Here is a 13,472-nt window from a genome sequence, read left to right as displayed (position 1 = left end):
GTGACTGAGCCACCCAGGCTCCCCAAGATCATATAGATAATATATGATATATTAGATATAGTAGATATAATAGATATTATCATATAGGATAATTCCTGGAGGACCCTAAATCCGGTAACCAGTGTCCCTGAAAGAGAAAGGAAAGGAGAAGGTGCAGGCAAGGAGGGAAGAGCACGTGACGACGGAGGCCGAGACTGGAGGGACGTGGTCCCTGCCCAGGGGATGTCAGGAGCCACGGGAAACTGAAAGAGGCAAGGAAGGATCCCCCCACCCTGGGGTGTCGGGGGCGGTGGGGGGCGGGCGGGGAGAGCAGGGCCCTGCTGACACCTTGATTTCAGACTTCTGGCCCCCGGAACTGTGAGGGGCTTGATTTCTCCTTTCCCGCCACCTTGCTTTGTGCTCGTAGGTTACAGCGGCTGCAGGAAACTCACACGCTCGCCATGTCCCGAGAACCTCAGCATATTCCTCCCACCCGCTCTTTCCCCATCCCGGGGAGGGCCTCACCTCCCACCCCCTCGACAGCCGCAGACGCTCCACCCTCACCCCTCCTCCGGTGGTCAGTCGCCAATCCCCGGCGTTTGAAGCCACCGAGTTCGTGGAAAGTCGTTACGGCAGCAGCGAGAAACTAACACGCTGCTGTAACGATTGTGTCTACAAAGTCGCCTCTGCGGGCCGGCTGCTCATTGTCCGCTTCCGCAGACGTCTCTGGTGTCTGTGACAGGGCCCGGCCCGCGGCGGGCACTTCAGGTCTGTGCAGTGAGCGTTTGCTTCCTAATGTCACGCACCCCCTCAACTTTCTCAGGATTGACTTCACCCTCAAGCAAACCCTGCGAGATAAAATCTATTAGCGACCGCCGGGGCGCCTGGGCGACAGCTGGCTGGGTGCGCATCCGACTCTTGGTTTGGGCTCCCGTCGTGATCTCACGGTTCGAGCCCCGCATCGGGCTCCCTGCTGACGGTGTGGAGCCTGCTTGGGAGTCTCTCTCTCTGCCCCTCCCCTACTCACGCAGTCTCTGTCTCTCTCAAGTAAATAAATAAACTTAAAAGACAAAACAAGGGGCGCCTGGGTGGCTCAGTCGGTTAAGCGTCCGACTTTGGCTCGGGTCCTGACCTCGCGGTCCGTGAGTTCGAGCCCCGCGTCGGGCTCTGGGCTGACAGCTCAGAGCCTGGGACCTGTTTCAGATTCTGTGTCTCCCTCTCTCTCTGAGCCTCCTCTGCTCATGCTCTGTCTCTGTCTCAAAAATAAATAAATGTTAAAAAAAAAAAATTAAAAAAAAAAAAAAGAAAGAAAAACAAAACAAAACTCTTATCAACCAGGATGCCTGGGCGGCTCAGTTGGTCAGGCGTCAGACTTCGGCTCAGGTCATGATTTTGCAGTTCATGAGTTCGAGCCCCACACCTGGCTCTCTGCTCTCTGCTCTCAGCACAGAGCCCGCTTTGGATCCTCTGTCTCCCTCTCTCTCTGCCCCTTCCCCGCTCGCTCACTCTTTCTCAAAAATAAACATTAAAGAAAAAAAAAAAGAAAGATTCTGGAGCCACCTGCCAGGGCTCAGAACAAACCCAGCTTAGCCACACTAGCTATGTGACTGCGGGCAAGTCTTTCGACCTTCCCGAGCCTCAGTGATCTCACCTGGAAAGCGGGGATACTAACAGTCCCTTCGTCATGACCTCATGAGGATTAGGGAAGGTGACGCCTGGTGCTGTTAGATGTTGGCAGGAGTATCACTATTTCAGTGGCAAGTGCTCAGTGTCTAAATCCCTCGCCCCTCCAGGTCGGGCGGGCGGGAATGCACCCGGTGCACCCGCCTCACTCAGGCCGACGGGTGTTAGTCGACCGACCGACCGACCGACGACGGATGGCGGGGCGTCCCTCGGCGCCTGCGGCTTCTAGGGCGAACAGGCGAGGGCTCAGAGACACAGGCCGGGCGGGACCACGGGTTTATTGGGAGCTCCACGCGTGCACTCACAGCGTCACACGACAAGGGCACGGTTACCCGGAAGGCGCGAGGTGGCCTCCACCCACGGCTGGGCCCGGAGGCGGTGGGGTGCAGTCTCCTTCCTGGTGGCCCCGGGCCCAGCGGGGGCCTTCCTCCCGGGCGGCTGAGGGAGGGCACCGGGGTGGCCCGGGCCTGGCAAGGGGGCGAGCAGGGAGCCGGGGGACCGGGGCGGGTGGGGGGCCTGCGCCCTCACTCCAGGGACTGGAGCATCAGCAGCTGCTTCAGCACCTTCGTCTGGCTGGTCTCGCGGATCTCGCCGGCCAGGAACATCTCATCCACGACCGTGTAAACCTGAGCGGAGGGAGGTCGATGGGGCGGGGTGGCGGTGGGGGGGGGAGACCCCGGTGTGAGGGAGGCCTCCCCACCCCCCAACAGGTGCTGGTCCGAACCCCTGATGACAGAGAGCCAGGAAACGGACAGGGGCAGAGGCACTGGGCGGCCCGCCCTCCTCCCGACCGGAAGCCCACCTTGTAGAAATTGAACACCAGGTCCAGCTCACAGACGTTGTGGAAATACTCGTTTAAGACCTGGGGGAGGAGGCAGAGATGGTAAGAGCCGGGCAGGGAGAGACACGCAGAGAAACTGAGGAAGGGGGAGGCAGGGAGGAGGAAAGACGCGGTGACAAAGACGGTCAGAGGCAGAAAGTCAGGGGCAGGGATGATCGGAGAGCGAACGGACGGCAGACAAGACAGACAGACAGGCAGAGGGAGAAAGAGGAAACTGTACGGGCAGGGAGGGGCAGAGGGAGGCCCCCCCCCCACCCACCCACCCGGTGGAGGTGGTGAGGGTCTGGGCATCCCGAGGGGAGACCAGGGGTGGTTCTGGGGAGTCGGGCCGGGGGCCACAGCGCCCCTACCCGCTCCCCCGCCCCCCCCCACCCCCCGCCTGCCCCTGCACCTCCACGAAGTTGTGGATGGCCTCCAGGTAGGCGAGGTTGTTGTCATTGACATCCACGCAGATGCAGAAGTAGAGGCCAGCGTAGCGTCGGTAAATGATCTTGAAGTTCCGGAACTGCAGGGCAGAGAGCCTGTCAGCCCCCAGCTGTGCCCAGGACCCAACGTGCTGGGCAGAGCGGAGCCAAAAAATTCCGTCCGTTATCCCATGCACGGTCCCTGAGGCCCTGCTCTGCGTCTGGCCCTGTGCTGGGGACACAGTGGTGACGGAGACAGGCCCGGCCCTCCCCTCGCGGGGCTCCCAAACCCACAGAGGTTCATCCACGGTCATCCCCAGCCTGGGGATCCAGGAGGGCTTCCTGGAGGGGGCGTCTGCACTGAGGTCTGCACTGGGAAAGTAGATAAAGAGATAGATACAGGGGCCCCTGGGGGGCTCGGTTAAGCATCCGACTTCGGCTCAGGTCATGATCTCGTGGTGCGTGGGTTTGAGCCCCGCATTGGGCTTTGCACGGACAGTACAGAGCCTTCCTGGGATTCTCCTTCTCCTCCTCTCTACCTCTCCCCCTTTGGCATGGTGTGCGCGCTCTCTCTCTCTCTCTAAGTAAATAAAATTTGTTTTAAAAAAAAAAAGAGAGAGGGGCGCCTGGGTGGCTTGGTCGGTTAAGCCTCCGACTTCGGCTCAGGCCATGATCTCGCGGTCCGTGAGTTCGAGCCCCGTGTCGGGCTCTGTGCTGACAGCTCAGAGCCTGGAGCCTGTTTCAGATTCTGTGTCTCCCTCTCTCTGACCCTCCCCTGTTCATGCTCTGTCTCTCTCTGTCTCAAAAATAAATAAAACATTAAAAAAATAAAAAAATAAAATAAAAAAAGAGAGAGAGATAGATATAGATACAAATAGGCATCAGGGTTTGCTAAGCACAAGGTCTTTGGCCAATATCTGAAAAATCCCAGCTCTGGGTCTGGTGTTAGAATGTTTTGTCGCCACCTGGTGGAAACTACAAAACATTAGTCCCTGATTTTTATGCCTCTTTTTTTCCTACCCCCTCCCCCCCAGGCTCATCCTTCTGTTAATTTCTATACTTTGAGTATGTCTCCTTTCCTTTTTTTTTTTTTTTTTTTTAATTTTTTTTTTCAACGTTTTTCATTTATTTTTTGGGACAGAGAGAGACAGAGCATGAACGGGGGAGGGGCAGAGAGAGAGGGAGACACAGAATCGGAAACAGGCTCCAGGCTCCGAGCCATCAGCCCAGAGCCCGACGCGGGGCTCGAACTCACGGACCGCGAGATCGTGACCTGGCTGAAGTCGGACGCTTAACCGACTGCGCCACCCAGGCGCCCCTTTTTTTTTTTAGTTTATTTGTTTACTTAGAGAGAGAGAGAGAGAGAGAGAGAGAGAGAGAGAGAGTGCGAGAGCCGGGGAGGGGCAGGGAGCAAGGGAGAATCCCAAGCAGGCGTGGGGCTCAATCTCAGGACCCTGACATCATGACCTGAACAGAAATCAAGAGTCGGATGCTTCACCGCTTGAGCCACCCAGGCGCCCAGCATTCTTTTTTTTCTTAAAGCTCTCCGTCTCCCACTGTCACCCTCCCGGCTTGTTCCTATGCCTCAGTTTTAAATTTGAAGGCTTCTCGGGGAAGCTGGGTGGCTCACTCAGTTGAGCGTCGACTCTTGATTTCGGCTCGGGTCATGATCTCAGGGTCCTGGGATCGAGCCCCAAGTCAGGCTCTGCACTGAGCGCCTGCTCGGAATTCTCTCTCTCCCTCTCCCTCTGCCCCTCCCCACGGGCACCTTGTGTGCTCTCTCTCTCTCTCTCTCAGGGATCCGGCCCCACACCTTCATGCCTTCTCCTGCTATATACTCTCAGATGAGTCTCTTCCCGCAGACCGGGGCAGGCCCCCTCTGAACTGCCCCCACCACGGGGCCCCCATCCCCACCCTGACCACTCCAGGCGTCACTGTCTGGGGGCAGGTCTGTCTCCTCACTGGACTGAGCTGGGGCTGTCACCGCTGTGTCCCCAGCACCACCCTGCACGGGAAGAAGGCCAAGCCCTAATCCCTGGAATCCGTGAATAGGTGACCTTACATGGCAAAAGATATTGTGCAGGTGTGCTAAGTATCTTGAGATGGGGAGATCCGGGATTATCCCGACGGGGCCCAGAGCAATTCCACAAGGATCCTTATAAGGGAAAGAAGACAACGGGAGAGTGTGGGTGGGAGAGAGTTCAAGAGGCTATGCTGCCGCCTTTGAAGCTGGAGAAGGGGCCCCCCGTGCGGAGGAACGCAGGCCGCCTCCAGAAGTGGGGGAAAGGCAAGGAAACAGACTCTCCCCGGAGCCCGCAGAGGGAACTCAGCCCCTGCTGAGCCATTGTGGACGCCCGACCTCAAGAACTGTTGGGACAATGAATCTGTGTTGTTTGGAACCACTAAGTTTAGTAATTTGTTACCACAGGGGCGCCTGGGTGGCTCAGTCGGTTAAGTGTCCCAACTCTTGATCTCGGCTCAGGTCATGATCTCACAGTCAGTGAGTTCGAGCCGCACATCGGGCTCGGCGCTGGTGGCGTGGAGCCTGCTTGGGATTCTGTCTCTCCTACTCACCTACCCTCCCTCACTTGTGTGCGTGCTCGCTCTCTCTCTCTCTCTCAAAATGAATAAATAAACTAGAAGAAAAAAGTGATTTGTTACCACAGCAGACGGAATCTAATATAGGTGCTAAGGAATAGGCATTCATGAACCAACGAGAGGAAGAAAGTTTGGGTGGCCTGGGCCTTCTCGTTGGGTACTCATTCTTAGGTTTTCCTCTCACAAGTCCCCTCCTCCAGGAAGCCTGCCCTGATCTCAGTCTCCTGAGAGAGACAGTATTTATTGTCTCCTACCCGTAATCCTTCCCACTTCGTTGGGGGAGGGACCAATTCTCTCTCTCTTTTTTTTTTTTTTAATTTTTTTTAACGTTCATTTATTTTTGAGACAGAGAGAGACAGAGCATGAACGGGGGAGGGGCAGAGAGAGAGGGAGACACAGAATCAGAAGCAGGCTCCAGGCTCCGAGCCGTCAGCCCAGAGCCCGACGCGGGGCTCGAACTCACGGACCGTGAGATCGTGACCTGAGCTGAAGTAGGACGCTTAACTGACTGAGCCACCCAGGCGCCCCACCAATTCTCTCTTATTCCCCACTGCATTCCCTCCCCTGGGAACCCCTCCCTGACCCTCAGGCTGAGTCAGGCGCCCTCCTCCCACCCAGCTGCTCCGTCCCAGCCCTGCCCTCTCTGGGTGGTCGTGGGAGAGAGTGGGAAATAAACGCACAAGGGAACAAATGAATGAATGAATGGCCTGCATCGGGAGGAACCGAAGATCTGGGCGTCAGGGCCCCTTGTGACCTTCTCGCCTGCCCAGCTGGCCTCACCGACCTGCTCCTGGTCCCTCAGCACTCCGAGCAGGAGGCCCACTATGCTGGCAGCAGGGGATGGGGCATCCGCCCCCTCCTTCCGTCCTGCACCTGCTGCACCGGCTCTGGCCCCGTCGCCCCGCTCCCCGCAAGGCTCCCCATCCCGTCCTCCTCCTGGAAACCCTTTTCTCTAGGCTGCTGGGACCCCCGAATCTCCTGGCTTTCCTCTGCCTCCTCACCTCCCGTCTCTAGATATGGCCTCTCTTCTCTCCTTTGTTCCCCTCTGTCGATCATCACCCCACCCCCAACCCCGCTAAGTCCCTCGGCCTTCCTTGCCCGCAGTGTGCAGAACCTTCCAGATCACCACATCCTGCCCAAACTCCGGTTCATCACTCCGTCCTGGATTCTCCGCTGGGGTGTGAACAGACACCTCACTCCTGGCCTTCACCCTTAACCTGCTCTTTCCTGAGCTGGCCCACCTCCCTCCTCTGCTCAAAAGCCTCCCGGAGCAGCCACCGCACTCATAAGAGCTCAAGTCTTAGGAGGCCCACGAGGCCCCAGGTGATCTGTCCCCGTTATCTCTTTGACCTCATCGGCCCTCCTCCCTGCCTTACAGCACCTCAGACCCGCTAGCCTTCTTGCTATCCCAGGAATGCCCCACTAGGTTCCCGCCTCAGGGCCTTTGCTCGCTACTCCTTACTCGCTACTCCCTGGGTTGGGAGGGCTCCCTCCCTCTCACATATCATCTCCTGCCACTTCTTCAGCCCCTTCAGGTCTTGGCTCCAATGCTACCGTTTCCAGACTTCCTCTTTAAATCCCTGACACCTGCATTCTGACCCCCGCTGTACACACGCCAGCACTTCACCTCCCACAGATGACGCTTTGGCTCCCCGGCACCTATCACCACCCGCCAGGCTCTACCTTTGTCACCAGTCTCCCTCTGACCAGAACATCAGTGCCCTCAGGGCGGAGACTTGGATCTTTCAGTTCCCGCACCCAGAACAGTGCCCGGCGGGGGCGCCTGGGTGGCTCGGTTGGTTAAGCGTCCGACTTCGGCTCAGGTCATGATCTCACAGTTCGTGAGTTCGAGCCCCGTGTCGGGCTCTCTGGTGTCAGCGCAGAGCCCGCTTCAGCTCCTCTGTCTCCCCCTCTCTCAGCCTCTCCCCTGCTCTATCTCAAAAATAATAAACATAAACGTAATAATAATAATAGTAAGGAACAGTGCCCAGCATACAGTAGGCCCCCATTAAATGTGTTGAATTTACAGGACAATCAGCCTGGCTGATGCCGTGGGAATTAAAGACACAGCCTTCCTGGGGCGCCTGGGTGGCGCAGTCGGTTAAGCGTCCGACTTCAGCCAGGTCATGATCTCGCGGTCCGTGAGTTCGAGCCCCGCGTCGGGCTCTGGGCTGATGGCTCGGAGCCTGGAGCCTGTTTCCGATTCTGTGTCTCCCTCTCTCTCTGCCCCTCCCCCGTTCATGCTCTGTCTCTCTCTGTCCCAAAAATAAATAAAAAACGTTGAAAAAAAAATAAAAAAAAAAAAAGACACAGCCTTCCTGATTTAAAGACACCAGGCTGGTTCAGGCAGTACAGCCAGGGTCATGAGTTCAAGCCCCCTGTTGGGTATGGAGATTACTTAAAATGAACGAACGAACAAACGAACCTGAGACATAGCAACAAACAGCCATACAAGATCCTTGACTGGCTCTGAATAATCAGCTACGACAATCTGTGGGACATTTAACTATTGATTGGGTATTAGAGTAAATAAGGGAGTATGATTACTTTCATCAGGTCGGCTAATGATATTGTGGTAACGTAAGGAAGCATCTTTATTTTCTGAGATAATTAGGAGTGAAAAGTCATCATCTCTGTAACTTAATTTCAAACACTACAGCAAGGGATAGATAGTTCGCTACCTTAGTCTCTACTTGTGTGTGTTTTTCTAGAGTTTTATTTCATTTTTAAGATTTTATTTTTAAGCAATCTCTATACCCAATGTGGGGCTAAACTCACAACCCTGAGATCAAGAGTCACGTGTTCCACCGACTGAACCAGCCAGGTCCCTGGGCGCCCTCATTTTTATAGTAATTTTTTAAAATAAGTTTCTTTTTAATGTTTCTTTACCTTTGAGAGAGAGAGAGCAAGCGAGCACGAATGGGGGACAGGCAGAGAGAGAGGGAGATACAGAATCCGAAGCAGGCTCCAGGCTCTGAGCTGTCAGCACAGAGCCCCACGCGGGGCTCGAACCCACGACCTCTGAGATCATGACCTGAGCCAAAGTCGGACGTTTAACCATCTGGGCCACCCCAGGCGCCCCTTTATAGGAAGTTTTAAAAAGGCACGAGAAAAAAAAAAATCCTTCAGCCAAAAGAAAAAGAAAAGGTAGAGGAAAGGGTGAAATATTAATACAGATGAAATCTGGATAGTGGGTGTATGAATCTTCAATCAACTTCCTTCTCACTGTATTAATCTGTATGTTCGAAAATCTTCACAACGTGGGGACCCTGGCGCCTGGTAGAGCGTGTGACTCTTGGTCTCGGGGTTGTGGGTTCGAGCCCCACGTTGGGTGTAGGGATGACTTAAAACTAAAATCTTAAAAAAAAAAAATTTTTTTTCCCCACAATGAAAAGGTCTTTGCAAAGAAGGAAGATCGCCAGCTCAAAGCGTGTTGAGGGAATGAACGTGGGAAGGAAAAGAGGGCCCGAGGGGTTCCTGCCGGTAGGCGTCGGGCAGGAGGCTGGGCAGGAAGGACCGGTGGAGGGAAGCAGGCGAGTGTGGTAGGCATGGGGGGGGCAGGGGAGCATCACCTCCACAAAGTTGGTGTGTTTGGCATCTCGGACAGTGACCACGGCGTGCACCTCCTCGATCAGCTTCTGTTTCTCGTCGTCATCGAACTGCATGTACCATTTGGCCAGGCGCGTCTTGCCCGCCCGGTTCTGGATGAGGATGAAGCGGATCTGGGGACAGCAGGAGAAAGCGGAAGTGAGCGTGGCGGGGGAGAGCGGGCTGGTCCAGGATGCCCCGCCCCAAGGCCCCGCCCATCCCCACGGGCCACGCCTCCTGCCGCCTGCCCTCTGGGGTCTCAACTGCTCCCCAGAGCCCGGTGGTCCCAACAGCCCAAGGGAGTGACTTTTCCCACTCCCTGGCCCTGAGGCCCAGGCTCCGCTATCTTTGTCTGTTTGACCTTGGACAAAGGATCCGCCCCCTCAGCCTCAGACTCCCCACCGGCAAAGTAAGTTTCCTAAGAAGATCCATCTTGTCAGTGTTCGGTGGGATAGAGGTTTATAAGCTTAATTCAGGAGCCGGCACAGAGCATGCGCTCGGGAAATGTTTTGAGTTTCAGACTTCTGTGGTCTGAATCCGGGAGACCCCGCTCCTTTATTTTCTTTTTCCTTACCAATTTCTTAAATTTCACCCACTTAAAAGATATGTTTCTTTCTTTTGAGAGAGAGAGAGAGAGAGAGAGAGAGAGAGAGACAGAGCGCACACATGTGCAGAGAGAAGGAGAGAGGGAATCCCAAGCAGGTTCTGCGCTGTCAGCGTGGGGCCTGACACTAGGCTGGATCTCACCAGCTAGAGATCATAGAGTCAGAACCTTAACCGACCGCGCCACCTAAAATTCACCCATTCGGGGCGCCTGGGTGGCGCAGTCGGTTAAGCGTCCGACTTCAGCCAGGTCACGATCTCGCGGTCCGTGAGTTCGAGCCCCGCGTCAGGCTCTGGGCTGATGGCTCAGAGCCTGGAGCCTGTTTCCGATTCTGTGTCTCCCTCTCTCTCTGACCCTCCCCCGTTCATGCTCTGTCTCTCTCTGTCCCAAAAATAAAATAAAAAATAAAAATAAAAAAAATAAAAAATAAAATAAAATTCACCCATTCAAGATGTATATCGTTCCAGTGGTTTTTAGTGCATTCATATGATTGGGCAAAAATCACTAGGCTCTAATTCCAGAATATTTTCATCACCCCAGAAAGAAACCCCCACCCGTGTAGCAGACACTTCCCCTCCCTCCGGCCGCTGGCAAACAAGAACCTTTCTATCTCTATAGATTTTCCTGTTCTGGACATTGCGTGTGAATAGAATCAGAAACTCTGTGGCCCTTGGTTTGCCTTCTGTCCCTTGGCGATGTTTTCAAAGCGCACCCACGTGGAGGCGTGTGTCCAGGCTTCACTTCTTTTCTTTTCAAAAAAAAAAAAAAATTTTTTTTTTTTACGGGGCGCCTGGGTGGCTCAGTCGGTTAAGCGTCCGACTTCGGCTCAGGTCACGATCTCGCAGTCTGTGAGTTCGAGCCCCGCGTCGGGCTCTGGGCTGATGGCTCAGAGCCTGGAGCCTGCTTCCGATTCTGTGTCTCCCTCTCTCTCTGCCCCTCCCCCATCCATGCTCTGTCTCTCTCTGTCTCAAAAATAAATAAACATTAAAAAAATTAAAAAAAAAAAAAAAAAAAGAACACAGACTCTAGAGCCTGAATGAATCCTGGCGCTCCTGGCTGTGTGTCCACGGGAAAGTAACTTGGCCTCTCTGGGCCTCAGTTTCTCCTTCTGTATAATGGACATAATGAGAGCACCTCCCTCATAAGATAGTCGCAAGGGTTAAGAAATGTCAGGGGCCCAGCACAGTGGCTGGAACATACTAAATGTTACACAAGTGTTAGTTCTTAGTGACATTATAATTCACCATCATTTGACTTTAAGAAAACCAAGGCCCGGGGCGCCTGGGTGGCTCAGTCGGTTATGGGTCCGACTCTTGATTTCAGCTTGGGTCAGGATCCCGGGGTTGTGGAACAGAGCCCCATGTCGGGCTCCGCACTGAGCGTCGAGCCTGCTTGGGGTTCTCTCTCTGTTCCTCTCTCTCAGCCCCTCCCCTGCTCGCACTCTCTCTCTCAAAATAAATAAATAAACATTCAAAAAAAAATTTTTTTTAAATGTTTATTTAAACACACAGAGTGACAGCGGGGAAGAGGCAGAGAGAGGGAAACACAGAATCAGAAACAGGCTCCAGGCTCTGAGCCTTCAGCACACAGCCCGATGCAGTGCTTGAACCCACGGACTTTGAGATCATGACCTGAGCTGAAGTCGGATGCTTAACCGACTGAGCCTACCCAGGCGCCCCAAATAAAGAGTTAAAAAATAGTAAGAAAAGAAAAGAAAACCAAGGCCCAACTTCACCCAGCTAGGAAGCCTGCCTGTAGGCCCAGTTCTGTTTGAGACAGGCATGCGTATGCCCATTTATACATGAAGAAACTGAGGCTCAGAGAAAGAAGTCTCACAGCCACAAAGCACACCTGGGAGTCGAAAGGCTTTGCTCTGGACCCCTTTACCCTGGCTGACTCTCCGGGAGCCTCTATCCGTTCATGGGAGTCCACTCTCTTTCCTAAGCCTCACTCTCCAATAGTCCCCCTTCCCCCAACCAATCAAGACAGACAGGAACAGGATATTACACTCTCCTTCCAAGAACCCCATCTGCTGAGCCAGGGAAAACCACTTCCTAGCAGGCCAGGGGTCCTGGGTACAAAGGGAAAGGGCCTGGGCCTGACTGGGGGGAGGCTCACTAGACAGCCACAACCTGTGGCCAGAGCCAGAGATATATAGGGTATATGGGGGAGGAGAGCTAAAAGAACTGAGGGAGAGTCCTGCCGCTCACCCCCAAATTCCCTTACACACCTCTTCTGCATTAGAATCTCTCCACCTCTGGGAATCTGCCCTAAGAGGTCCCTTCCCTCCTGCACCCTCACCCCTCTGATGTTCCCTCTGGATGCCCCCCAACCTTCCCTGTCTCTGAACCCCCATCCCCTGGAGCTCTTCCGTTTTGATTTCCAATTTCTGGGTTTCGATCAATCCCCTCTTTCAGGCCTCAGAAGGCCTTTTACTGAGGACATCCCTTCTCTGATGCCAAGGCCTCCTCCCCTGTTCCAAAGGTCCGTGTTGCCTCCAAGGACCCTGTTGATGGGGGAGACTCCCTCGTTCTGACACCCACCTCCACTGATCTTGTTTTCCAGCTCCCTGCCCAAAGACCCATCCTGGGGGAGGGGAGCCAAATCCAATGCCCAGTCCTTGCTCCAAAAACTCCATTCACATCTCTCACATTTGCATGTCTATCCCTACCCAAGACCCCTCTTCTTGGAAAGACCTGTTCCATTGCCCCCCAACCGTTTCTAATACCCACTCCCTACCTCCAAGCCTTCTCCTGCTTTGCAACACACTTCCCCTGACCCCATTCCCTACAGCAGCCTACTTCCCGTCTCCAGCGCCCAGGCTCTTCCCCTGGAGACTCTCTCATTCTCGGTCTCCCTCTCTCTCGTCAGCAGTACTCCTCCCGTTTCAACAGCCCCTCTCTTCCTTCAGTGTCAGTTTCCGCCTTCTAAAGACCCCTTCCGAAGCAGTCCCAGAGGTTTCCATTCTTCTCCAATTATCCTGCCACACTCCAGAGATCCCTCCTCTTGGGTCGCCCCCTCCCCACCTCCCATTCCTTCTCCCCACCTCCGAGGTCCCGCTTCACGAATCGCCTCCGCATTTCGACTCCCCGCCCCCGCCATCTCCAATGTCTCCCGCACAGCCCTCTCCCCTTGGCACTCGGTCGCCAATGTCCTCTAGCTTCGAGACCCCCGGTGCGCTTCCGCGCCGAGAATCACCACCCAGTTGCCCCCTTCCCGGGCCTCCAATCGGCCCCAATCCCGAGAGCCCGCGCCCGGCCCAAACCATCGCACCGCGGCAGGGGACGCTTGTCAGCACCCAAGCGAGCCTCAAGCACCTGCACGCGGACCCACCCTGCGCCCGTCCCCAAGGTGGGCGCGCCCCCGTTACCATGGCGACCCCCGTCCGGACCCCAACGGCCCGGGTCCCGCGGCTACTTGGCAGCTCCGGCTCCCGCAGCAGTCCGGGGTCCCAGGGCTAGAGCGGACTTCCGGCAGAAGAACGCGCCCGCCTTCTCGCGCACAGCCCACTGGGAACTGTAGTCTGAAGAATGCCTTCCCTGGCCAGGCTGCAAGCCTGGGAAAAGGGCTGGTCCCCCTTCCCAACATGCTGCGCGACTGTCCTTTTCCCACCCCACGGTACAGACCCCGAATGCATGCTGGGAGTTGCGGGTGACGGTCCCTTCCGAGGACTACAATTGCGTGATAGCCCGCAACGGGGAGTTGCATTCTGGGAAATGTAGTTCTGGTAGTCCTCCCTCCATCCCTATCCTCCCAAGGCCAGAAGGGCATGCTG

General features: G+C 55.3%; 1 protein-coding gene across 1 annotated transcript; it reads right to left on the bottom strand.

Annotated features, from left to right (window-relative positions):
* Positions 1-1,925: 1,925 nt before the first annotated feature.
* AP2S1 (adaptor related protein complex 2 subunit sigma 1) lies at positions 1,926-13,198 on the bottom strand. Its single transcript, XM_042968730.1, has 5 exons — positions 13,068-13,198; positions 9,078-9,227; positions 2,895-3,008; positions 2,465-2,524; positions 1,926-2,288 (listed from the first exon to the last, which is right to left on the bottom strand). The coding sequence occupies exons 1-5, from the start codon at positions 13,068-13,070 to the stop codon at positions 2,187-2,189; spliced, it is 429 nt and encodes a 142-aa protein (XP_042824664.1). The 5' UTR covers positions 13,071-13,198; the 3' UTR covers positions 1,926-2,186.
* Between the last annotated feature and the right edge of the window lie 274 nt (positions 13,199-13,472).

This window comes from Panthera tigris, chromosome E2 (genome assembly GCF_018350195.1).
Source record: "Panthera tigris isolate Pti1 chromosome E2, P.tigris_Pti1_mat1.1, whole genome shotgun sequence".
Lineage (NCBI taxonomy): Eukaryota > Metazoa > Chordata > Mammalia > Carnivora > Felidae > Panthera > Panthera tigris.
The sequence above is the reverse complement of the archived record's forward strand: the minus strand, read 5'-3'. Positions and strand labels throughout refer to the sequence as shown.

Coding starts and splice junctions, on each gene's coding strand:
- AP2S1 (XM_042968730.1), bottom strand. Junction 3,009..9,077: donor AACACACCAACTTTGTGGAG/GTGATGCTCCCC, acceptor TCTGCCCTGCAG/TTCCGGAACTTCAAGATCAT. Junction 2,289..2,464: donor TGGTGTTCAATTTCTACAAG/GTGGGCTTCCGG, acceptor CCCTCCGCTCAG/GTTTACACGGTCGTGGATGA.